This window comes from Nomascus leucogenys, chromosome 10 (assembly GCF_006542625.1).
Source record: "Nomascus leucogenys isolate Asia chromosome 10, Asia_NLE_v1, whole genome shotgun sequence".
NCBI classification, from domain to species: Eukaryota; Metazoa; Chordata; class Mammalia; order Primates; family Hylobatidae; genus Nomascus; species Nomascus leucogenys.
This window is the reverse complement of record NC_044390.1, coordinates 24,898,278-24,922,737: the sequence shown is the minus strand read 5'-3', so window position 1 is coordinate 24,922,737 and position 24,460 is coordinate 24,898,278. Positions and strand designations below refer to the sequence as shown.

The 24,460-nt window shown below is 34.4% G+C and overlaps 1 protein-coding gene across 1 annotated transcript in view; it reads left to right on the top strand.

Annotated features, from left to right (window-relative positions):
• PTPRQ (protein tyrosine phosphatase receptor type Q) overlaps positions 1-24,460 on the top strand; it is a 211,279-nt gene that overhangs the window by 24,018 nt on the left and 162,801 nt on the right. The window contains exons 10-17 of the mRNA XM_030821837.1: positions 6,748-6,928; positions 8,392-8,553; positions 8,652-8,831; positions 9,425-9,532; positions 9,676-9,957; positions 19,437-19,619; positions 19,982-20,083; positions 23,737-23,857. Of these exons, the coding sequence (XP_030677697.1) occupies positions 6,748-6,928; positions 8,392-8,553; positions 8,652-8,831; positions 9,425-9,532; positions 9,676-9,957; positions 19,437-19,619; positions 19,982-20,083; positions 23,737-23,857 (1,319 nt within the window). The remainder of the gene's footprint in view (positions 1-6,747; positions 6,929-8,391; positions 8,554-8,651; positions 8,832-9,424; positions 9,533-9,675; positions 9,958-19,436; positions 19,620-19,981; positions 20,084-23,736; positions 23,858-24,460) is intronic.

Genomic DNA, 24,460 nt, shown 5'->3' with positions numbered 1-24,460 from the left:
TTGTGTTCTTATCTCCTTCAAAATCCATCCGTCTGTCCCCCCACTTTTCAGCTTTTGACATTATTTGTTCGTTAATACTTTCTGCACTTTTATGTACTGTGGCATTGCAATCCTTTGGCCTTGCACAATTAAAAATGAAGAAAGTTGAAAAAGCTAACTCTCTATTTTCTAACTTTTTAGTAAAGATGTTGCACGGAGCTTTGGTTTCAGCCATCCCTCATAACATTTTCTTTTGATGACCTAACAGTTTCAATCACTGCTTCCTAGTTGTCTGACTCTTTAGGCTTGCTTTCTACTCTGATCCTTCTCTCTGACACTCTGGATTCCTAATTGCAGCCATTTGTGGGAAGGTTCTGCCAGGGCTCATTACATCTAAATTAATTTCTTCCCATAAAACAAAACAGAAATCTTCTTTGAGATAATAAGGCCTGGTTCACGATGGGAAGGAAAATGTGACATTGGAATGAGGACAGAGATCTTGGGACAGTGATAGTGACCTCTGCAGGTTCCCACAGGACACCCATAAGGTCTGTCCAGGCAATTACTAGTTTCAGTGTGTCAAGAATAAGGCCTAAAGAGAGGCTGACTTGAAGCCTCGGTACCTGGGTTTAGAATTTTCTAATCCCTCTGACTGGACATAACACAAATATCTGATGTGAAGGTCATTGTCTAAGAAACCACGGTCCAGAAGGCTTTAAGAGTGAGCATTTATGGCATTGATATATGTCTGATGTTTGTCTTTTTGGATAATGGAACCATTATCCTCTCTGTCATGAAGGCTTGAAACCTTGGAGTCACTTCTGACTTAGATCCTACTTAGCATTCAGTAGCCACTTAATGTTAAGATCAGTTATTTCTACGTCCAGAATGTGACTTGCATATGTCTTTATTTTATTCCTGTATACCCCACTTCAGCTCAGGATGACATAGTCCCTTGCCTGGGCTACTGTTATCTCACTATATTAGTTTTCCATTGTTCCATAACAATTTTCCACAAACTTAGCAGCTTAAAACAATTCATACTTAAAATTGCACAGTTTCTTTAGGTCAGATATCTAGGTACAGCTTAGATTGGTTCTCCTTTTAGAGTCTCATAAGGCTGCAGGTAAGAAACTAGCTGAGCTGTGTTCTCATCTGGAGGCTTGACTAGGGAAGAATCTACTTGCAGCCTCATTCAGGTTTTGGCAGATTTTATTTCCTTTTGGCTTTAGAACTGAGGGCCCTGGATTCTTGCTGGCTCTTGGCTGGAGACTCCCCTTAGTGCCTTACAGTTTTTTTTTGTCCCATGCGGCCTTTTTCAACATGGCCGTTTACTTCATCAAGCCAGTAATTAGGGTCTATATAATGTGATCATGGGAGAGACATTTTATTCCTTTTGCCTTATTCTATTGGTTAGATACAAATCACAGGTCCCAACTAACTAAAGAAGAGGAGATTTTACAAAGCAGGAACAACAGGAGGTGGGTATAGTGGGTATCTACCTGAGAGGCCATGCACTCCACTCCACCAGCCTACTATTTTTTTTTTTTTTTTTTTTTTTTTTTTTTTTTTTTTTTTGACGGAGTCTTGCTCTGTCACCAGGCTGGAGTGCAGTGGCGCGATCTCGGCTCACTGCAAGCTCCGCCTCCCGGTTCACGCCATTCTCCTGCCTCACGCCTCTCTGAGTGCTGGACTATAGGCGCCCGCCACCACGCCGGCTAATTTTTGTATTTTTAGTAGAGACGGGGTTCACCGTGTCTTGATCTCCTGACCTCGTGATCCCCGCCTCGGCCCCCAATGCTGGATTACAGCGTGACCACCGCGCCCATACTATTTTATATTTCAAACACTTATTAGAATAATCCTTCCAGATTTAAGTATATTGTTTACATTATGAAAGTAACCGAATAAGAATTGAGAACAGATGATGAATGTACCTATGTATTTAATTAACCTAACTCTTCACTATCATTGCAGAAAATCAATTGATTCTAAAATAAATGAGTATTAACAGAGCAGTATACACATATTATTTAGTGTTTTAGAAGTAAACACCATAAGAACTGAAAACAGGAGTGGTTTAAAGTGTTGCTTCTGGGAAGTAAGAGGTAGGGAGGGTATAAACAGGGTATTGTTATTTTCATTATAAATCCTTCATCATCTTTTTTTTGTAGCCATGTACATATAACATGATGATTAAACTTAAAAATATAATATAACCCTCCTATGCTAGGCATGATTTGATCTCATTACCCTTATTGAATTTTTTTCCAGTGAATCCCATGATCTATTTGTTTCTGAATAAATATGGATTATTTAAACAAGCTGAAATATGTATAAGATTTTACTTTTAATATTTAAACAAATATTTGAAAATTACATTGGCAAAATGGGTCTCAGGGTTGAGATCTTTTATTTCAACTTCCACACTTCTATGTGAATCTGATCTATAACATTCCTAATAAATGATGTGAATCCAACCTCCGCTAAAATATTTGATCAACTATTATAGGATATGTACCACTGCAAAAGTAGCTCCTATCCTATAAGCTTTGAAGTATTCTTTGTTATGGTCCCATAAGCATCTATTTCTTAAGTAATCATGAGGTTTTAGGCACTCTTGTTAGGCACAGAAACCCATAGATGAATAAGAAACTATAGTGTTCTTTACTTTGAATTGAAATATTTGTCTTTTAATTTTCATCAGTTTGTCCTAAGTCTCCTCTCTAGACCAACACAGTAGATTCTAGTGGTTATGAACATGAGCTTTGGAGCCAGGAAAAATGTTCCAATCCTACCTCTGCTGTCACTAGTTTTGTGAACTTGAACAGATGACTGTAAAATGGCGATAGAAATCATCTATCTCTTTGGGGGACAATAAAGCAAGATCATATGAGTAAAAGTGTTTAACACTGTGTAACACACAGTAGCTTAAAATGTTAGCTTTTGCAGTAACAACAATAATAAACAATGATTTAACTCTTTCTCATTGAAGATAATGGTCAGAGTTTTCCGAAGACTTAATATCCTTAGTTTTTATTAGTCATGGCTTCTACGTCCTTCATATCATGGATTATATTCCTGTGCATATTTTCCAGTTTGTCAAGGATCCTCTTACTCAACTGAACACAATATTCTGTATGGAGTTCGAATGGAGCCAAATTGAGCATAATTATTTTCTCCTTCAATGTAAATTTCTTCCTTCTTTCAAAACAGTGAAATTAAAAAAAAAAATCATTTCATTGGGAGCCTCATTCCACTGAGACTGAAGTCTAAAAAACCCTGAAGTCATTTCCGTGGACTGCTCTTTGCTTGAACTTCACAGTCAGATCCCATCCGGTACTTGTTCTATTAGAAACCTGAGACATTTTTCTCCAATGGATATATTGCTGCCTAGTATTACAGACTTCTGAGATTGATATAGATGCATCTTTTCATCCAACATATTCCTTGAGAATATCAACGTTTGTCACTGGTGAATGTAAGAAGAAAGTCTTGTGCTAAGTGCCTGGCTGGTTAGTAGGAATGAGGCTGAGGACAGAACCCAAGAGTAGTTTAGGAATGTCTCAAGATAGGTTTATTTTATTCAGCATTAGGAACATAAACGGAGTCAAGACTTAAAGATTCGTTCACTGAATAATGTGTTGAATGATACGGTATCCTTTAGAAGATTTCCAAGCATATGCTAATTAAAAAAATTTTTCTTTTTACCACTTCTTGATAACAGTACAAATCATGTTTTAGTCTACGTTAAAATATAGAAGCATTTCTTAAGAATAAGTCAGACATTTCATTAATTCAATTCAGCAGACCTCCAGTGGCCCCAAACTGATAGATATGATAGGGTTTTTTAGAAAATACAATCACATTCACTATAATGAAGATTATTACATGGAAAATCAAGTTGGTTTATTCAGGTGGAGTAGGAATTTATCTCTGAAGACTCCTAATTCTTTCACATAAATTCCAAGAATTCCTGGGCAGCATATGCAAGGCCTTTCATGTTGACGAATTGTGACATTCCCTAACTCAGTGGTGCTCAACCAGGGGCAGTTTTGCTCTCCAAGAGACATGTGTTAATCTTTGAAGATATGTTCATTGTCACAACTGAGGTAGGTGGGGGCCAGGGAAGCTGCTAAACATCCTACAATGTACAGGACAGCCCCCGCAACAGAAAAATATCTAATTCAGAATGTCAGTAGTGCTGAGGTTGAGAACCCTGTATTAAATCAGTGAGATGCGAATTTTCAGGTGTTGCAATGGACTCTTTTCCCTCCTATTTCTCTCATTTCTACTGCTGCTTCTCTTTGCCCCTTCCCACTACTCTCTTCAGTCCAAATTCTTTCCTAACATTTTTACTTTTAATATTATTACTTTTTTTCTCATTATGAAAACTTAACATCTAACCTAATGTCTTTTCTTAAGAGGTTAACTGTGAGAAATATTCGCAACATGACACACTTAGTGATAACATTCTGGGTTGTTACAAAGCCAGTGTTCAAATCATTGCCCAAGTTATGGAGGGTTTTTCTAATGTCAGAATATCAGAATTTGGGAGTCATTCACATAGTCAAAAGCATTCAGGTCAACTCTCACTTTGAAATGGTAGTTTGTCAGCAGAGATGGTTAACATATGTGATTGATGGGATGCTATGCTTTAACTCTCAATAATTTGTCTGACATGGGATAGAAAATATTGAGAGATTTAATGCAAAACCATAGTTGAAGGGGAAATTCTTTGTGCTACCTCACTATAGTTCATTCTATAGTGCTTTGTACACAGTAGATTTTCAAAGGGTGACTGATTGATAGTGGAAACAGCTGTGTGGTTTGGGCATAAAGTATTGACTGCAACACCAGAGCTTCTCTGAGTTATGTGTTTGTGATTCCTGCCCTCCCTAATTTCCCTGTGGAGGCAGCGCTGAAGTGAGCTGTTGTTAAGATAGAAGACCTTTATTTTGTCCCATACGAGGACATAGGATCAAACCCATATAGAGTTCCCTATCCATAGTTCTTTATCACAACTTTTAAAAAGTAGCTTTTATGGGAAACCTGTTGCTTTTCATGACAGCACTTTTCTGGGTAGAGTTGTAACAAGATTTACATAATTGCATTTTGTAAATATTTGGAGGACTGAAGATTTTTTGACTCATTTCTCCGTTCTCTTATCTTTCAGAAGAGTTAATATTTAAGTAACTTGCCATTGTAGATAGTTAACTGAAATGCCATAAAATTTCTTGCTTTACTGAACTTTTTCCTGAGCACCTACTTTCTTTTTTGGAAAATATTAAGTGCTTTGATATTCCTAAGGCCTAGAAAACCTGTTTTTGGCTCTCTGAATGAAGACAACTCCAAAACATGTAAGATAATTAAAAGACAGATATACCAAAACTTATAAACAACTGAAACCTATATTATGAATTAATATAAACTCTGAGGGTAAAAGAGCCTGGAATTGATAAGGAATAGAAGTTTTTTTTAAAAAAGGGGTTTTGGAGGTAAGTTTTGAAGCAGAACTTGAAAAAAATTAGTAAAAGAGAGTAGATTTTTCAGCATATTCTTTTTTTCAAAACTATTTTATTTTGGAAAATTTCAAACAGGTTTAAAAGTACAGAAAAGAGTCTAATAAGCCTCCATATACCTGCCACCTGGATTCAGTAATCATCAATAGGCTGCCATTCTTGCCTCTGGTTTTTAAATAAATTCCAGACTTAACATCATTTTGTTCCTATATGCCTAAGCACGAATTTCTAAAAACCATGGACATTTCCACCCATAAAATAATGCCATAACCACAATGAACAAAATTACTAATAGCATCCTGGTATCATTTAATACCTAGAACACATTCAGATTTCCTTGATTATCTTCACATCCTATGTTGATTAGGTATGTTCTGATTAGACTCCAACAAAGCAACATTTTCTTTGATTTATGTGTAGTCTTATTTCCAAAGTCAACATTCTACACAAATATCCAATATTATTTGGCCAAAACACCTTTTCGCCATTTTGTTTCAATCAATTATGCTAGTGGGGATGAAGAAATGAGAATCATCTTGTTAGCTCAATGAAAACCTCTACTGTATTCATCCATAATTTGTTCCTGATGTTTTCACCTCAGTATTTGCCATTTTGGTGAACTTGACATGTGTGAATTACATTATAGGATCTAGGAACAATTGCAGTTACTTTAAATATTCCTTAGGTCCAGAGTCTTGACAGGTATGCCATGAATCCTGTGTGAAAACTATTAATATTACCATGTAGTTTTATTCTGGTATGTAACTTCACTCTATTATAAACTATTAACATTGATGTATATCAAGCAGGCATGTAGACCTCTCACATATGGTATACAAATGAGGACAGGTAATTAGAGAAGCAAAACACATTATAATACATCAGTATGCCTAGAACACTTACCATTTGGGGGTGAGCAGTTACAATATCTCAGTCATGAAACCTTTGCATGAGGACGTCTTATCTTACCATAAAGAAACTAACTCAGGTCAGAGCAAAATCTGTTTCTTCCCAAAATACAGTATTGTTCTCTTAGGAAATACAATGATCACAATGTGTTACAATGATTCATGGTATTAGTAGCCGGAGAATGAAATTTTGGAATCTAAAGAAGACAGTGGTCATGGAAATATGTTATCTTTTATAACAGCATGATTCCAAAGTTATGTTTTTTAAAACTAATACTTGATTTAAGTCATGAAGTGTAACTGTCATAGTCTTTTAAAATATATACTTTTAATTACAGTATATAAATGACCCCATGGCTCCAGAAATTGTGAACATAGTAGAGCCAATGGTAGGATTATATGAGGGTTCAGCAGAGATGTCATCTGACCTTCACTCACTTGCTACATTTATATATAACAGTCATCCAGATAATAACTTTCCTGCAAGGAACAGAGCTGAAGACCAGACTTCGCCAGTTGGTAGGTAGAATTTTGGTTTTCTATAAAGTGCATTTAAACCACCAGTGCTAGCTAGCACAGAAATGAACCTTAGCTTAGAGTTCAGCCATATTATTAATGGTCCTTGGGCTGGAGTCGGATTTTTTTTTTAGCTGTCGGAAAACCTCATGCAACAAATGGAAATGCCACACAGGCAGAAGCTGGCCCCTCCTAACCCATTTGACCTTCTTCCTGGAGAAAGTAGCACCCTAGAGTCTCTGGCCAAGCTGCATAGACAATCAGTTATTACAGTTGCCAAAGCAGGTGTGATGGGAAGGGATTAACATATCTTCAAATCATTTACAGGCCTCACATTCTCTACAGCTTTTGACTAATAGGTTTTCAAATGTCACTAAAGGTAAATAGGTCAGAAAGTTACAACTCTAGTGCATGGTGTGATAAACAGGTGTAGGTGACCCCAACGATGTGGTGATGTCATTAGTGTAGACACTTGCTCTTCAGTGTCAGTGGCTCTTACAGTTTCTAAAAGGAGAATGTCATATATGGCAAATTAAAAATACTCACCTGACACATATTATCTCTCTAGTTTTTCTAAAGTGTTAAATGAGAAGAATATTTTATTACCTTTTCTTTAATTTGGTATTTGTCCCATTCAAGATTAAAAGTGTTATTCTATTTGTGGTAGAATTAGTAAAAAAAATCACATTCCATTCAATAGATGTTTATATTTCACTTACTGATCCATTTTTCTTGTGCAAAGAAGACAGGCGGGCAATACTGAAAATTAAGAGTCCCATGATTTCTGATGCAGACGTTCCCTTAAATATCTCAAGTTTGGCCTAATTGCTACTTAAGAGTTTTAGAAGCACAAATTCTAAATAAAGTGAAGATCTAACATTTAAAATCCTTCTGGGATATTTATTTGTTGGTTATCCAAGCATGCTTGCTTTAAAGAATTATTTGGTTTACCGAATGTATGGTGAAATTTGAGTCCAAATAGAACTCTTTATTTATTTAGCTCTTCCACTAAAACCTGGTATTGATTTATAATATCTCAATTATATATTTCTTTTACTCTTCTACTAAATCCTGGTATTGATTTATAATATTTCAATTATATATTATTGCCTACTCTTTCTTTTCAGAAAACATTCCTAACCAGTCTCTTTAAGAAAGTTATGTTTTCTTAAAAACACTAATGTCATGTTTCAGAGTGATGTGTAAAAACTAGCAAAATTATATTATGAACACAAAATGTTTGTGGTTATTATTGGGAGGTACTCAGAAATTCATAGTAATATTCAATACAATCTCTAAAATTAATATTTTTATGTTTACTATTATTACACATCTACCTTTAATAGAGGTGTGCATGGAGACATTAATGAATAAGGAGAAGTCAGGTTTAAGATTTTATAGTCTAAGAAAAAATAATTTTGATTGTGAAGCCTTTCTTTTTTTCTCTTATTACTGAATTCAAACAGTAATTACAAGGAATCAGTATATTACTGACATTGCAGCTGAACAGCTGTCTTATGTTATCAGGAGACTTGTACCTTTCACTGAGCACATGATTAGTGTATCTGCTTTCACTATCATGGGAGAAGGACCACCAACAGTTCTCAGTGTTAGGACACGTGAGCAAGGTAAGGATGTATTTCCTTTGAAACAATTAACTGCAAATATTGCTGTTGTACACTGTGATAATTTTTTTTTCATTCATATGTTCATTCTTCTTTTTAAGTGCCAAGCTCTATTAAAATTATAAACTATAAAAATATTAGTTCTTCCTCTATTTTGTTATATTGGGATCCTCCAGAATATCCCAATGGAAAAATAACTCACTATACGATTTATGCAATGGAACTGGATACAAACAGAGCATTCCAGATAACTACTATAGATAACAGCTTTCTCATAACAGGTAGAAAACAATGTTTTGTTGTTGTTGTTGTTGTCCGTTTTACATTTCTATTCTGGTGGAAAATATGCCCATCTCCCTGTGCCTTATATACTATAGAACACATGCTATGTCACTTCATGTTTTGTTGTTTTGTGTCACCGTGAATATCTTTTTAAAATACCTGCATACGTAACTCGATTAAATGTGTTTTTCTTTAACTAGATTTACCCACAATGAAGTAAAAAGCATCAGATCACAAGCTTCATAGAAATTTACTTAACTTAAGGAATACTGTATCTGGTATATCAAAATAACTCATATGCAAAAATCAGCTGACATGGTATTTGTGCCAAGTCAACTATACCCCCTGCAGTGTGCCAAAAAGTTACTTTTGCAACTTTGAATTATTGCCTTAATATTTTAGGAAAGAACTTGAAGTCACCAACATGGAAAGGCCTATAAGCCCAAGAATTTGAGGAGACTGCAATTATTTGGAAGCAATATAGATATCTAGTCCCCCATATAAATTCTTCTTACTAGCCTTATATTAAATGGCACCAATCCCAAGAATATTATTTTAAGGACATTAAACAGTTTGTCTCTTGTCCTTTTAGGGTTAAAGAAATACACAAAATACAAAATGAGAGTGGCAGCCTCAACCCACGTTGGAGAAAGTTCTTTGTCTGAAGAAAATGACATCTTTGTGAGAACTTCAGAAGATGGTAAGAATATCAATTGCAGTTTTAATTTTTTTAAAAAAGTGGTTGTACATGCTCACTGCCTTCACTTCATGCTACCTCTAGGGTCTAAAGCAACAAACATCAATAAAAATATAGGTACTAAAAATTTTCTTTTCTTCCCCTAGAACCGGAATCATCACCTCAAGATGTTGAAGTAATTGATGTTACCGCAGATGAAATAAGGTTGAAGTGGTCACCACCCGAAAAACCCAATGGGATCATTACTGCTTATGAAGTGCTATATAAAAATATAGATACTTTACATATGAAGAACACATCAACAACAGACATAATATTAAGGAACTTAAGACCTCACACCCTCTATAACATTTCTGTAAGGTCTTATACCAGATTTGGTCATGGCAATCGGGTATCTTCTTTACTCTCTGTAAGGACTTCGGAGACTGGTGAGCTTTTGTTTTGCTTTGTTTTTTAAATAATACACAGTGATATAGTAAGCATAGCTGATAATCGCCATGTTGTTTACATTTTACATAACCTAAAATCCCTCATTATTTTGTTTTGTATAATCCAGAAATTAATTTTCTTTTTCAGACATAAGTGCAGGAAAAGGTTTATTGTACAAATTTTTAAGTCTGATATATATAAGGGAACTTCTAATAAAAATCTGTGAATTTTCAAATGAAAAGACCTTGAGAAACCAGGGATTCTTTCAATGTACCTAAAAATTTTAGGTTGAATGGCTACTTGCTTTCGAATTAGGTAAAAGTGAGACATACTCATAGGAATAGATTCTGAGATTCTAATGAGGTATGTATATAGATAGTGGTGCAGAGTGGGAGCACAAAAATGGCATGCCTAGAGAAGACTTACGGAGGAGACAGCATTTGGCCTGGATCTTAATGAGGAGGTTGGAATGGGCAGAAGGATGTTATAGAGCAGGGGTCCCCAACCTTTTTGGCACTGGGGACCAGTTTCATGGAAGACAATTTTTCCCTGGACTAGGGAGGGGAGTGGAGTTGGTTTCTGGATGATTCAAGCACATTACATTTGTTGTGCACTTTATTTCTATTATTATTACATTGTAACATATAATCAAATCATTATACAACTCACCATAATGTAGAATCAGTGGGAACCCTGAGCTTGTTTTCCTGCAACTAGATGGTCCTATCTGGGGGGTAATGGCAGACAATGACAGATCATCAGGCATTAAATTCTCATAAGAAGCACACAACATAGATCCCTTGCATGGGCAATTCACAATAGGGTTTGCGCTCCTATGAAACTCTAATGTCGACACTGATCTGACAGGAGGAAGAGCTCAGGCAGTAATTCAGGCGATAGGGAGTGGCTATAAATACAGAAGCTTTATGATGCTCACCTGCTGTGTGGCCCAGTTCCTAACAGGCCACCGGCTGGTACTAGTCCATGGCGCTGGGAATGGGGACCCCTGTTATAGAGGTTGCTGGATGGGTTGGGAGAGGATATCCCATCTAAAGGAAATAATACAAGCAAGGAATTACTTGTGTTTTAGTTTTGGTGAAACTAGAGTAAGACAGTGTGTCTGTTAATCTTATTTTGTTATTTATATTGCGTTACAATTATATATTGGTGGCATAACTATTAGGCCAATTCTACAATGTATTTTGAGAATTAATAACTAAATATAAAGTTACTATTTTAATTGTACATTTAAAACAATAAATATTTACTGACTAGCTACTGGTAGAACCACATGAAATGACAATTTTTATAGGTCACAAATGGCCAAATATCAGCAATTTCATATAGTTCAGCCAGATACTATATACGAATTTCTGTCTTGACCTTGAGGATCTTGAAATCTAGTAAAGTAGCTTTTGTAGAAAAGTATCCTGTTGAGACTATTCACAGAAATGAATACAATGAGATGATACAAAAGAGCCCATAGATAATGGCAGTAGTTGAAAGCGCAGGAATAAGAAAGTAATGAAAGGAGCATTTTACATTATCAAGAGCCTTGAAGTGACATTTAATTGATATTAATCCATATATTGGCATGTTTCATTGCTTTTGTAGATATTGTACCTAAAATAAGTATTTTTGAGAAAAATGTTTGCTCTTTAATGACTCGGTTTTATTTTGCAGTGGATCAAGGCAATGAAACAAGCATATTTTTAGCACCTATTAAGGGTCACAGGCCCTGCTAATAGGTTTCACAGAAATTGTCTTTTAAAAATTCTAAACTAAAGCAATACATTATTGTTATCTTCACGGAAAACTGAGTCTAATGAAAAATGGAGGGTTTGAGAGGTTCATTCATTCAAAAAATATTTATAATATACCAGGCCCTACTGGGGCTAAAGCAGTGTAGAAGAAAAGGATTTCCTTCCCTCCTTAAGTTTTATTAGTTGATGGGTGTTTAATTGCCTAATGGCACCAGCTAGAAAGTGATGAGCTGGAATTAGAATCCAAACCCATCTGACTGTAAAACCAATTTCCCCTTCACAGCACATGCTGTTTTGGAAGTCATCAACAAAGCTGGTAAATTATAAACTATATCTAAGATCTCTCTGTTCATTGTTACACTGATATTTTGTCATTAGGCTTCTGCTCAGCATGGGGAGGAAAGTAATAACTTTGAAAGATTCTATTGTGATATGAAATAATAACCATTTTTATGAATGCTTATCAAGTATTTCATTTAAGTGGCCATAGCATCAAGAACACCTTATTTGAATGATGAATTATAAAGCAATTTGTTTGTTTTCTGATTATTACATGCACATAATCTTTTACTTAGTATTGAAACTGTAATTTTATTTTCTGTTTTATTGTCTGTTTGTATGAGTTTAATTCAAAGGCAGGGACAATAAACTTGAAGTGAATATAAATTTTGAGATTTAGTTTAAAATGAGAATTTTAATTTTGGAAAGTACCTTAGAAAACATGCAGAACCCTTTATTTTTTAAGTGAGGAGACCTAGGACCATTTGGGTAAAAGGACTCATAAGTTACAGTACATGAGAAGTAAAGTTGGGGCTTGACTATAGGCCTCCTGACCCCCATTACAGGCCTCATTTAATAGGCTCTTGAGATGGCTAAAAAAATAAAGAGGAGGAGAAACCAACATATCCCATGGCTCCCTAGCCAGGCCTAACAATAAGAGTATAGGGTTTATTGCCCATCTTCCTAATATCTGGTTCTCTGTCCTAAGTTAGGGTAGTCTCAAGTCTGTGCATTTTCCACCTGGATGAAAATGGAAGACAATGGAATCTACATTAGTGACTTTTCCTAGATTATGTTTGTTACTATTAAACTACCCACTTTAGCTCCTTTGGCAAAAGAGGAAGCTAGAATGTTAAGTAGGGTCTCAAGTGTCATTTGAAGCAAGATGAGCTCAAGAGAAAACTATTTTTCTGTGTTTAGGCTCAAAATAATCTTATTAAATACAGTAATTATACCTTCTACTCATGTAAAAAATTATGGGCCCACTCTTCAATATTGTTTCATGAGAAATAGAGTGATGTGTTAATTCAGTGATGTGTTAATATTACTAATTAAAAATAGGAGTAAATTATTTGGTTAAATGCCTTATCTTTTTAAGAGAAATAGAGTTTACTAATGCTTGGAAGTAAAACACCCTTGTGTTCAAGCAGGAAAGATCAATACAAGATTGATTCTGTGTGTATGTGTGTGTGTGTGTGTGTGTGTATCTCCGTGTGTGTGTGTGTTTTAATCATAGACTGTGCAGCTTTCCAATAAGCTCAAGATTAGTTTTTATTTTCTCATACTTAGGGTGTAATAATCGTAAATACTACTTTGAGAAGTTCCCATTACAAATTACTCTTTTGATGATCTATACATATTCCCTTTCCTTTTTAAGACATAACCATCTTTACAGTAAACCTTTAACAAAACACCTTGTCTGATTCGGGGCAACAACTATGAGTGGATAATAACTTAGATGTTGACCAAAATTTTGTGTAGACCCCCATAAATTTATTTGTATTAATGAATAACATTTTAAAATTTGTCTGCATGCATTAAAGCTATATATGCCAAACAATAGTCTTTTGGCAGATTCAAGGTAACTTCCCTTTTTTAATATCATCATGGACTATGTATTTTTTTTGTTTTGGAATTTTAATAGGTTCAGCTTATTCCAACTGATTATAATCATTCTTTTTATTCATCAGTTATCTACTTTATAAAATATTTCTACAATTGGGGGACACTGTATGCTATTTCAGAAAATTCTAAGTGCATCATCACTCTTCAAAATCAGTAAGTCATTGAGTCTGTCTTGCTTTATCTACCTGATGATCCAGCACTAGTTATTCCCTAAGGGTAAATGAATAAAAATGCAAAGGATATCAGCCTTGGGTCAGTAATGCATATTTACACAGTGACTACTGGTGGTAGGCAGACAACTGCAGAGAGAAAACTTAAATCTAATGGGAAATTTTCAAAATCAGAAGTTACACTGAGCTATAAAATTCAAGCATAGCATCACAAATTCCCTTTTTGTAATTAAAGAGTTTTTCAACCCAATCTTATATCTATCTGTTCCTTACCTGTGAGTTTCTCTCCTTTTTAATATATTCTGTATCATATTAAATATATTGATTCATTCACTGAACAGCTTTTATGGATTCCATATTATGTTCTACCACCATACTAGCTAGTATAGCTGTAGCAGTAAACAAAACACAATCAATTTCTACCTTCCTGAAACTTGACATGAGACAATCAGAAAATTAGAAATTAGAAAATAAATCAGTAAACAAATTTGTGATTTTTGGTAATGGTAAGTTTTACTAAGTGAAAAATATCAAGGATAGAAGAGAGGAAGGAAGAGTAGTGAGTGGACTATTTGAGATGGGGGACTGAGGAAAGGCCTCACTGAGAGGCTATATTTGCCCAGTGATATTAATGAGGTATAGGATTAAATAAGATGAGGATAAGGATGAAAAGTGTTCCAGAGGAAGAATAGCAATTGCCAACTTCTTGTAGAGGAAAAAAACCGTGAAGTTGGGGAAGAGCAGGGCATTTCTGTCACTTGAACAGTGTGAGTTGGGGTAGAGAATTCACAGATGAGGCGAGAGGCAGAGGTGGATCATGAGATTCTTGGGTGCCATTCTAGGAACTTTGGAGTTTAATTTTAATGAGGAGCTTTTGGAGAATTATGAAATAGGAACATTATATAATTTACAGTTTTCAAAGATTGCTGCTGAATATGTTGGATGTTGAAGTAAAGAGAAAAATCAAGATAAACTATTAGATTGTTTGTCTGAGTATCTGGGTGAGTGGTAGTGCCATTTACTTAGATGGGGAAGTCCAGGGAAGAGGTCAATATGGAGAACATCCAGGAGTTCTGTTTGCAATATGTTTGAAATATCCAAGTGCCATTATGAAGGCAGTTAGATAAATAAGTTTAAAGCTCAGGGAAAAGATTCAGAGCTGAATATATAATTTGGAGCCTCACCACATCTTTGGTATTCAATCAAGGGATGAGGATAATCATATCACTGGACAACAGGGGGAGACGTTAAGAATCTTACAGCTATGTTGTGGGCAATACGACACATAGACTTCGAGAAGAAGAAGAGCTAATCAAGGACAAAGCAGAAGTCACTGGAAATAGAAGGAAAACCAGAAGAAGATAGTGCCTTCAAAGCCAAGTGAATAAAGATTTTCAAGTAGAAGGAGTTTATTCCCTATGTCAAATGCTGCTGACAAGTAGAGTAAGATGGGGCATACAATTGACCAGTGTTTGGCAAGAATGGAGGTCACTGGTGACTTCACAGGAGTAGATTTTACAGAAAAAAAAATGAAGAAAAATGAAGTGAGATTAACAGCGTATGATAGGCAAAAAAAAAATGTAGAAAATGAGGAATGGCAAATTTTGAGGAATTTTGATAAGAAGTAGAGAGTAGACTTGAGTAATAGCTGAAGGAGCAAGTGCAATCAAAAGAAGACTTTTTAAACACCAGAATGTATATTACAGTGTATGTGTGTTCACATGTATCTCTGACTAACTTCAAGTGTAAAGTCTCTGAATAGGCAGAAGGAGTGAAATCCAGTGCAGACGTGGAGGGATAGAGCTTGGAAAGGAGGAAAGAGGGAAGGCAGTTAAGGGAAAATTTGAAGTCAGATGATAATTTAGCTCTCTTCTCAGTGTTTTTATTTTTGCCATAGAATGAAAAGCAAGTTTATTAGCTTCAAATAAAGAGGGGGAGGGCATATCAGAGGTTTGTGAAGAGAGAACATGGTGAAAACATACTTTAAAGAGTAGGAGACTGAATTAACTAAAACAAAACATTAGCTATCAGGAAAGGAAAAGGATCCATTTGAGATTTGATGTTATAAATTTAAGTGGAACTAGTCAGCATAGAATGGTGTTTTATTCAGCCATTTTCAGCTATTACATTGGGCATGTGAAGCTAGCAGGGTTTTGTTTAATTCCAATTGTAATTTTCCCAGGAAAGTAAAATAGAAACAGAAGGAACTGATGGATATTGCTAGGAAGTGATTACAGTGACTGTGGACTCTAGCCTGAGCATGTAGGGAAATGAAGGCATAAGAGAGGTGATACACAGTGAAGATTTGATGAGGGTCAGAGAATTGTTGGATTCAAAGTACAAGAGTCAGTAAGCTGGAAAGATAGCAGTCAGTTGTCAAAGAGAGGAATATTGGCAGTTATTGGTAATGACAAAGTCTTAGGTGTTGCCATGGGGTAAAGTAAGGTGGGGGAAAAGATTATTGGAATTATAGAGATAAAGAAATACACAGTCCAGGGAACTGGATAGATCATTTGCATGGATGTTGACCTCTCTGAGTAGTAGGGAAGAAGTCAGTTATCAAAGTGATAGCATCTTTAAGATGTTCAGAGAAGTGACAGAGGTATTACCTACCAGTTGTCTGTCTTAAAGAGGGGTAGCACGTGATGGTATCTAATGGAATGGGGCTTCAAAGGATCTGTGGTTCTTCAGGAAGAAAAAAGGAGTAATAAATGCAACTACCCAACTCCTACGCCCTATGGTTAGTGGGACTATGGGAGAAAAACAAACATGATACCCCAGAGGGCTAAACTGTAGTAGTATTTCTCAGCAGGTCCAAGATTTCACTTAGAGCTAGAAAGTTAAGAAAGCATTGAGGGTAGTTGCTGAGGATTTTTCTCAATGTAATGGGTTGGCCTGGGGAAACACTAGAGAAGATTTAGCATGTTTCGGATAGAAAGGATAGTGGAATTATATTGCTACATCAAACTATGCATTGCATTGCAATCCTCTCAAAGTTTTAAAAGTATCAGTATTCTTAAATTAGTGTTTCCTATTAAGTGTGCCTTGACACCATAACCCAATAACTGGTAACAATCAAGGGGAGGGACACTGTATCTACATTTTTAAGGCTTCTGAATATTATTTATCTACTAAATTTATTATTAGTAATTTTTATATCCGTTCAATTTAGAATACTAATAAAAAAGTTTAATTTCTTTCATTTGAAAGAAAAGAGTCTTGTAACAGGACTCTTGAATGGCAATAATATTTACCTGTTTAGTTTATATTGTTTAACTTTCCAAGTTAATTATTTATGTTATTGTTCTGTGTACTCAATTTTTAAACTATTATCTTGACCACTCTGATTTTTCATCTGTGGTAAATAGTTTTCTACCTAAAGTACATTGTCTACAATTTCATTTACTGAGGATGTGTTGATGGCATTATCCCTCAATTTTTTTATTGTCTGAATATGTTTTTAGTTTGCTACTCTTTATTTTTCTGGGTGTGGAATTCCAGTTGTTTTTCAGTTGATGTTGATTGTCAGTCTGATTGTCATTCCTATGTAGGTGATTTGTTTTCTTTCTGGTACTGTTAAGATGGTTTCTTTTTTGGTATTCTGTATTTTCACAATGATATGTCTAAATATGGTTTAAAAATTTCTGCTTGGGATTTACTGAAATTATTTGATCTGATGTTTGATATCTTTGAATAATTTTGATGAGCCTCAGCCATTATCCCTTTAAATATTTCTTCTTCATTTTCTCTATTATTTTAGACTCCCTCTGGATATCATCTATATCTCAACTGCCATTTTATATTTTCCATAACTGTCTTCTTTGATCTACATTCTTGATAATTTCTTCAATACTATCATCCTTTTCACTAAAGTTCTCTTCTTCTTTATCTAATCTGCTCTTTAATACCTCAAGAGATTTTTAATTTTAGTTATTTTGCTCTGTTCCAGAAGGTCTATCTTGTTTTCTTTCAAACTTGCTTGGTTATTTAATGTTATTTACCATTATTTAAATAATTCTTTGCTCATATTTTAAAATATGTTTGATTTCTTGAAACATATTAAACATTTCTATTTTATTTCAATATCTGGAATCTCAAAATCTAACTACTGTGTATGTGTGTGTGCGTGTGTTTTTTTTCTTTGCTGACTTTCACTATTGATATCTGATTTGCTTGTGTGTTTAACGATTTTATCAGTGAGCTCATATTCGTTGAAACTTTAGCTGCGAGAAATTTATGTGGTTTGTGTTGAAGTTGAGTTCCTCTAGCAAGTATTTTTATTTACTTCTAGTTGCTTAGGAGTAATAGCAGCTAATGACTACAGTTTTATTTTAATTTAAATTCTGAAGTGGAGGTTTCTTCAGGGTACATATAGATATCATGGATTTAGTCAACATATGAACATAGGGATAGGCTTTTAATTCCAAAACAGCATATTATTTATTTCTTTTCTGTCTCTCCACCCAGAGGAGTGGCAACAACGAAAAAAGGTTTCCTTTCTGTCCTCTCTACATGGTAGATTTATTTCTCACTTCCCATTCCCTGAGAATGAATGCATCACATTGCACAAGACCAGGAGTTACCATTCACATAGACTTCTATGGCACATGCAGAAGAATCTAAAGTATCCCCTAAAATTGTTCAATATAATAACCCTGGTTAAAGTTGCATTCTTTGGGGGTTTCAGGTCTTTCTGCAGGGATATCGCTCATCTTTCAGCTGGCCCCAGGGCTTTATAGTCTTTCTCTGACACACTACACATATGTTATTATACAAACGCAAAGGCACCAGGATTACCCAGTCTACAGCAAGGCAAAACTGGCTTTAGTACCAGCTTCCTTCTCAGGATTTCTGTCTTTGCATTTTGTTTGCTTGTTTGTTTTCCTGTGACTTTTTTTGGCCAGTCACCACTGAATTCTAACTTTCTTTTCAGCACCACAACTTCTTAAAGAAAATTTATTTTAATGTTATACAGAGTTTTTGTTATTTTAAGTAAGATATTCACTCAGTTTAGGGTAACTGTTCCAATATTTTACCAGAATTGGAATCTTGTATATAGTTTTGTACTCACATATACATAGAAAACCATTTTATGCATAATGTGTTCAATATAAAAATGTTGTTAGATACAGAAAACTAGTGTTTTACTTAATGATATCCCATATTCTTGGGAGGTGGTTTTGCTGCCAGGTCATAATATGCAACCTCACATCTAGGAGGGGCTCCTTGACTTGTCATAGACCTTGCTGTCGACCAAAACTAACCTACTGATCTTTTTTCATGTTATTATTAATGAGGAGTAGAGTCAAGTTTTAAGTATTTTAAAATTCTCTTTCTTGCATCTGTGTGTTCTTCAGTGCAAGATAGGTTCCTATAGTTCCAAGTATTTTAGTAAACGTATCATCTTATAACTGTTATTCTGTGGAATCATGGTAGCATTTTCTTTTGAATGAAAATTTTTCTTATACAGTTGTAAGTACTATAATTTATTTATACCTTACTTCATTCAGGATGTTTATTACAATTACATTCTAGTGAAGGTTCACATGTAAATAACCTGGTGCACTTCAGTGACAATTTCAGCAGAATAGATTTTTAGAATGGAATTGTTTTATGTATCTATATTTTTGTTTCTTTCAGTGCCTGATAGTGCACCAGAAAATATCACTTACAAAAATATTTCTTCTGGAGAGATTGAGCTATCATTCCTTCCCCCAAGTAGTCCCAATGGAATCATACAAAAATATACAATTTATCTCAAGAGAAGTAATGGAAATGAGGATAGAACTATAAATACAACCTCTTTAACCCAAAACATTAAAGGTAAAAGAACAAATCTAATATTGGATATTTGCATTTATAATGTCAGAATAGCCACAAATACTAGCTTAATGTTAATAGTTTGAGATTATTTTCATGCAGGGTATTACAGTTTTGTCTTTTTGGTTAAATAAGCTAGGAGTTTATTGCAAGTCACATGAAAGAATACTGTAGATGCATCCTTTTCCACATTATCCTATATCATTTTGTCTTCATAAATAAGAGCTACTATTGCCAAAGAATGACATTTTCACTTAGTTTTTATTTTTGGAAGATTGTGTTGAGAGCCATTTCATAGTTTGCCTCTTGCATATTATTAAATGATATTTTGTAAGTTTCAACTTACCTATTTTATTTCTCTTTAGGACTGAAGAAATATACCCAATATATCATTGAGGTGTCTGCCAGTACACTCAAAGGTGAAGGAGTTCGGAGTGCTCCCATAAGTATACTGACTGAGGAAGATGGTAAATATAATAGTGGATATTGATATACTTTGATTCTATAACATTTCAAGAAACACACATATAGGATGAAACAATGTAAAAACTCCTCTAGTCGTGGGTATCAGTTGTGTACCATACCAGCGTTATACAGAGATTTCATTGTCATGGTATAAAAGAAGCTAGCAACATCAGATTTACATTCAGTGAAATCAGGCATAAAATGCCTTTTATTTTCTGAAGTCATCAGTACTCTGTAAAAATCAGTCATGTTTTTCCATGGGAATTTTTAAGGCTTAAAATTTGGTTTGAACGTTAACTGATATATGTCATGACTGTGTTTTTCAACTTTTACATTTTTAAGAATAGAAATTAACATGAGCTTTGAAGCAGATTATGTTTATGTAAATGTTCAGCACTTTTTTACAATATTAAGGATTAACTTTTAATGAGATCAGGCTATTGTACAGGTTCCTACATAATTGGAGAAGATGCTGTTCCCCAATGTTAGTAGCTTTCATATTGAATATTTAAACATACCTTTCCCTAACCCAAATAAAATCAACTTTACTACTGAGGCCACTTTACATTGATACCTTACCAAGTTAGACATATATTATGCTAAGAATATAACTTCTGAAAGATATATTTGGGATTAGGATTTGCATTTTATGTTTTATACATTGCATATTTAAAGAAAAATTTTTTTTTCTGTAAAAGGAATTCCTATTTCCACGAAGGGTAGGCCTGGAAGTGTCGTACGGGTTTGTGGAGAATCTTTTTTTTTTCATCTTTCTTTCTTTCAAGTTTCCCCATCTTCAAGCTAGGCCATAGCCTGTGAATGTTAAGGGCAGAATGTGCTTAGACACTGCCAGGAAGGGAGACTTTTCCCTGCATTGCTCTCTTTCTTTTCAAAATAATAAAGTCTTCAAATCCCTCTTCTCTTTTTGCAGGTCTCTCCATGTTTTAACCTCTACCAAAGAATTTCACCAACGCAGCTTGGCTAGGGCTCTCTGGGTTGCCCCAGTTTCTAAGTGGGATGCCTCCGTGGCTCAGTTTTCCCTGGTCATTGCATCTACTTACTAACGCTTGCTTTTCCATCAAAACTTACCCGCCCAAATTCTAATTTTTTTTTCATAAATAGATTCTCCTTGCTCTCATAGTTAAAATTATCTTAATAAAAAAAAATCTTCCAAATGAGTCAATGGTTAAAAACTAGGGAAGAAAGTTAGTGCTCCTTTCTATCTTATATAATACCTAAGATTATACGTAGTAAAAATTTTACCAATGCCTTTTTGAAAATAGTACCTACTTCTTTATAACTAATCTAATCAAAAGGTCCTAATGATAAGAATTTGAGATCTTATATGATGGAATGAGACCAGTAGTGAACACATATTTTGAGCAGGCAGTGGTTTTACCACTCAAGTCAATAATTCCAAAGTATGTTGTGCATCTGAATTACCTGGGCTGTTAAAAATATGCTTCCTCAAGGTAAAGTTCCATCTAAATTCTTGGCCAAGTCATATGATTTCTAAGGAACAGGGTAAAGAACAAGACTCCCTTGTTGAAAAATTACAGAAAATCGAGAATGGATAAAGATATGAGAAAATTTGCCTATTTGGGAATTAGGAACTCCTTGCCCTCATGAAGCTCACGGTTAGAACAAGAGACCTAAATTTGACAAATGCGTGGACAGATATTATGATTTTTAATTACTGGTATAAATGTTCCCCCAAATTATTCACCAGGACAAAAGAAGGACCTAAGCTACTCTGGGGTGTGAGGTAAAGTGTAGCTGTGGAAGTTATGTAGAAACTGTGATATGAAAATGAATAAAGAGGGAGGGTGAGAAATAGGAAAGATCATGCCAGGTAGAGAAGTGAGAGGTTTGTGAAGTTCTCATGCCAGGTAGAGGAGTGACAGATTGTGAAGTTCCTTCTCAGCTACCTTGAGATGCTCTGAGATGACAAATTGAATGCACTGCAAAAGTTGTAATTTTTCTAGTTTCAATTTTGTTAGATTATATTTTAGAATACATATGCCAAAATATTTTAGAATACATATGCCAAAATGATTAAAACTTAGTCTGCTACAGTGGATGTGCAGCATTCTTTTAGATAGACATGTTAATTACATTTACTTAGCAATAAAATGTTTAACATTAAGAACATAATATTCAGAGATCTACTGAAGGTTAGCTTTTAAAGACACCAAGCTTTATCTGATATTCCACATAAGCATCTTAAAGCATATTACAGAGTAGAAATGGTTAGTTGCAACATACTAGTTTCTAAGTTATTGCTATTTTTAATTGAAGTCCTTTTGTAAACAATAAACAGATTTTACAAGGATGCTAGGAAAAATATTTATAGGTATTTGCTTTGACAAATGAAAGAGAATTTTCAGAGATAATTCTTATCTTGGGAAACAGACATCTCTAACTGATGTATACATTCCTGTGATAATCAATATTTGATAGCAACATTATTATAGTGCCAGTGAAAATAACAAAATGAAAATACCAAATACAGCTATCGCTATTATTCCTTATAACATGTCTCATAAACTTTCTGCTGCTCAATACAATTTTTGTGGAAAATTATTGTTAGTTAAATAATGAAAACATGAACACATGGGAACACATAAAACTATAGCTGAGATTATTCAGAGAAGTAAAGAAGAAAAAATATTGAAGTAAGTCAGGTAGCATTCTGTCCAAATTATTGGAAATAGTGATCTATATATGAACTATATTTCAATTGACATTATTTAAAGATGTAAGCAAATTCTCAGAATTTCTGTTAGCTACCTATGAATTCACATTCCGTGCATAACTGTAACAATGAACCAAATTTTAGTGTTTTCCTTTTTTACATGTAAAAAGTTGCATTCCATTATTCTAAGACATTACTGTGGTGTTACACAGCAGCTGAGAAATGTCATTCTAAATGTTTTACCTAAATGGAAATATAAAGTTGGCTAACTATTTTGCAGTAATGTTTTTATTGCTTATTCAATGCTGAATAGCAAATGTGTTTGTATTTTACACTATTATAGCAGAATTACAAGTAGATTCTAAACTATTTTCTTATTTACGTGCTACATTGGTATTTCCTTTGTAAACCATTCAATTTTGAAGACTGAGTGAACTGAGTTTGATATTATTTTACTTTTTAATGACACAATAGAGATTGAGGAATGTAGTTTTCATCATTTGTGAGGTCAGTCATTTTAACTGCTTTCTCAATGTTGTGCTTATCACTTTCCCAACTTCTTGAATGTGTGATTTTTTCCCACCTCTTTTTTATTGTCTAGGGATCTCTTTTACTGTATATTTATTCACCCTCAATAAAGTTTTTATTTTTATTAGAGGATGACAGTTGACCGAGATGTACTTGAACAGTAGGTGAGTCACTGTGACATACCCCTTGTTCTACTTTCTCATGAAATATTTTTTTCCATTGAATCATAGAAACAGATGTTCTAATGCCACCATGCAAAATCTTCCTTTATCATCTCATTTTGAAAGTAAACAGTCTCTTGTGCTTCTGGAGAAAAGCACTGAACTAATTCCTTTACCAGAAAGTTTATAATAAAAATTGTGTGCATTTCCATGTTAACTTTTTCTTATATATGTTTAATAAAATACATTATTCTATACCCTAACTTTACAGCTCCTGATTCTCCCCCTCAAGACTTCTCTGTAAAACAGTTGTCTGGTGTCACGGTGAAGTTGTCATGGCAACCACCTCTGGAGCCAAATGGAATTATCCTTTATTACACAGTTTATGTCTGGTAATAATTTTTTTTGGAAATAGTTCTGAGAACAGATATTAATCTGTAACATAATAGGAATGTAGTTTTTAGATTTCAGAATGTGGTGCTACATTAGGAACCTGATTATTAATAGGCTAGTTAATATGTTTTGATTAAGAAACAAGTTTTTCTCGTATTATGTAGTGGTTCAATCATGGTCAAATGAAATAATTTTGCAATTAAAACAAAAAATTGTGTGTTATGCATAATTATACTAAATTTCTACTCTTAAAAGTCATTGACAAGTCAATTTGTATGAATGTAAGCATATACTTTTACACTTCTGAAGTTTTACACAAGTACTCTCATGTCACTGTCTTTCAAGTGTCCCTGGAGCAGAGTAATTTTAATAAACATTTAAAATAGCTATTTTTAAAGAAATCTGTTATTTAAGGTAAATTTTTAATTGAAATGTAAACAATGTATTTTGTTTCTGATCACCGTTACCCTGATTACCTGTTTATCCTTCAATTGTGAAAAAGATGAAATCCGACATTGTATTTCATGTTAGTTAACATGCTTATACTACTTCATGAGAACTTGGTAGATTGAAATCTTCACTTTGATGTAATGTAAATCCTC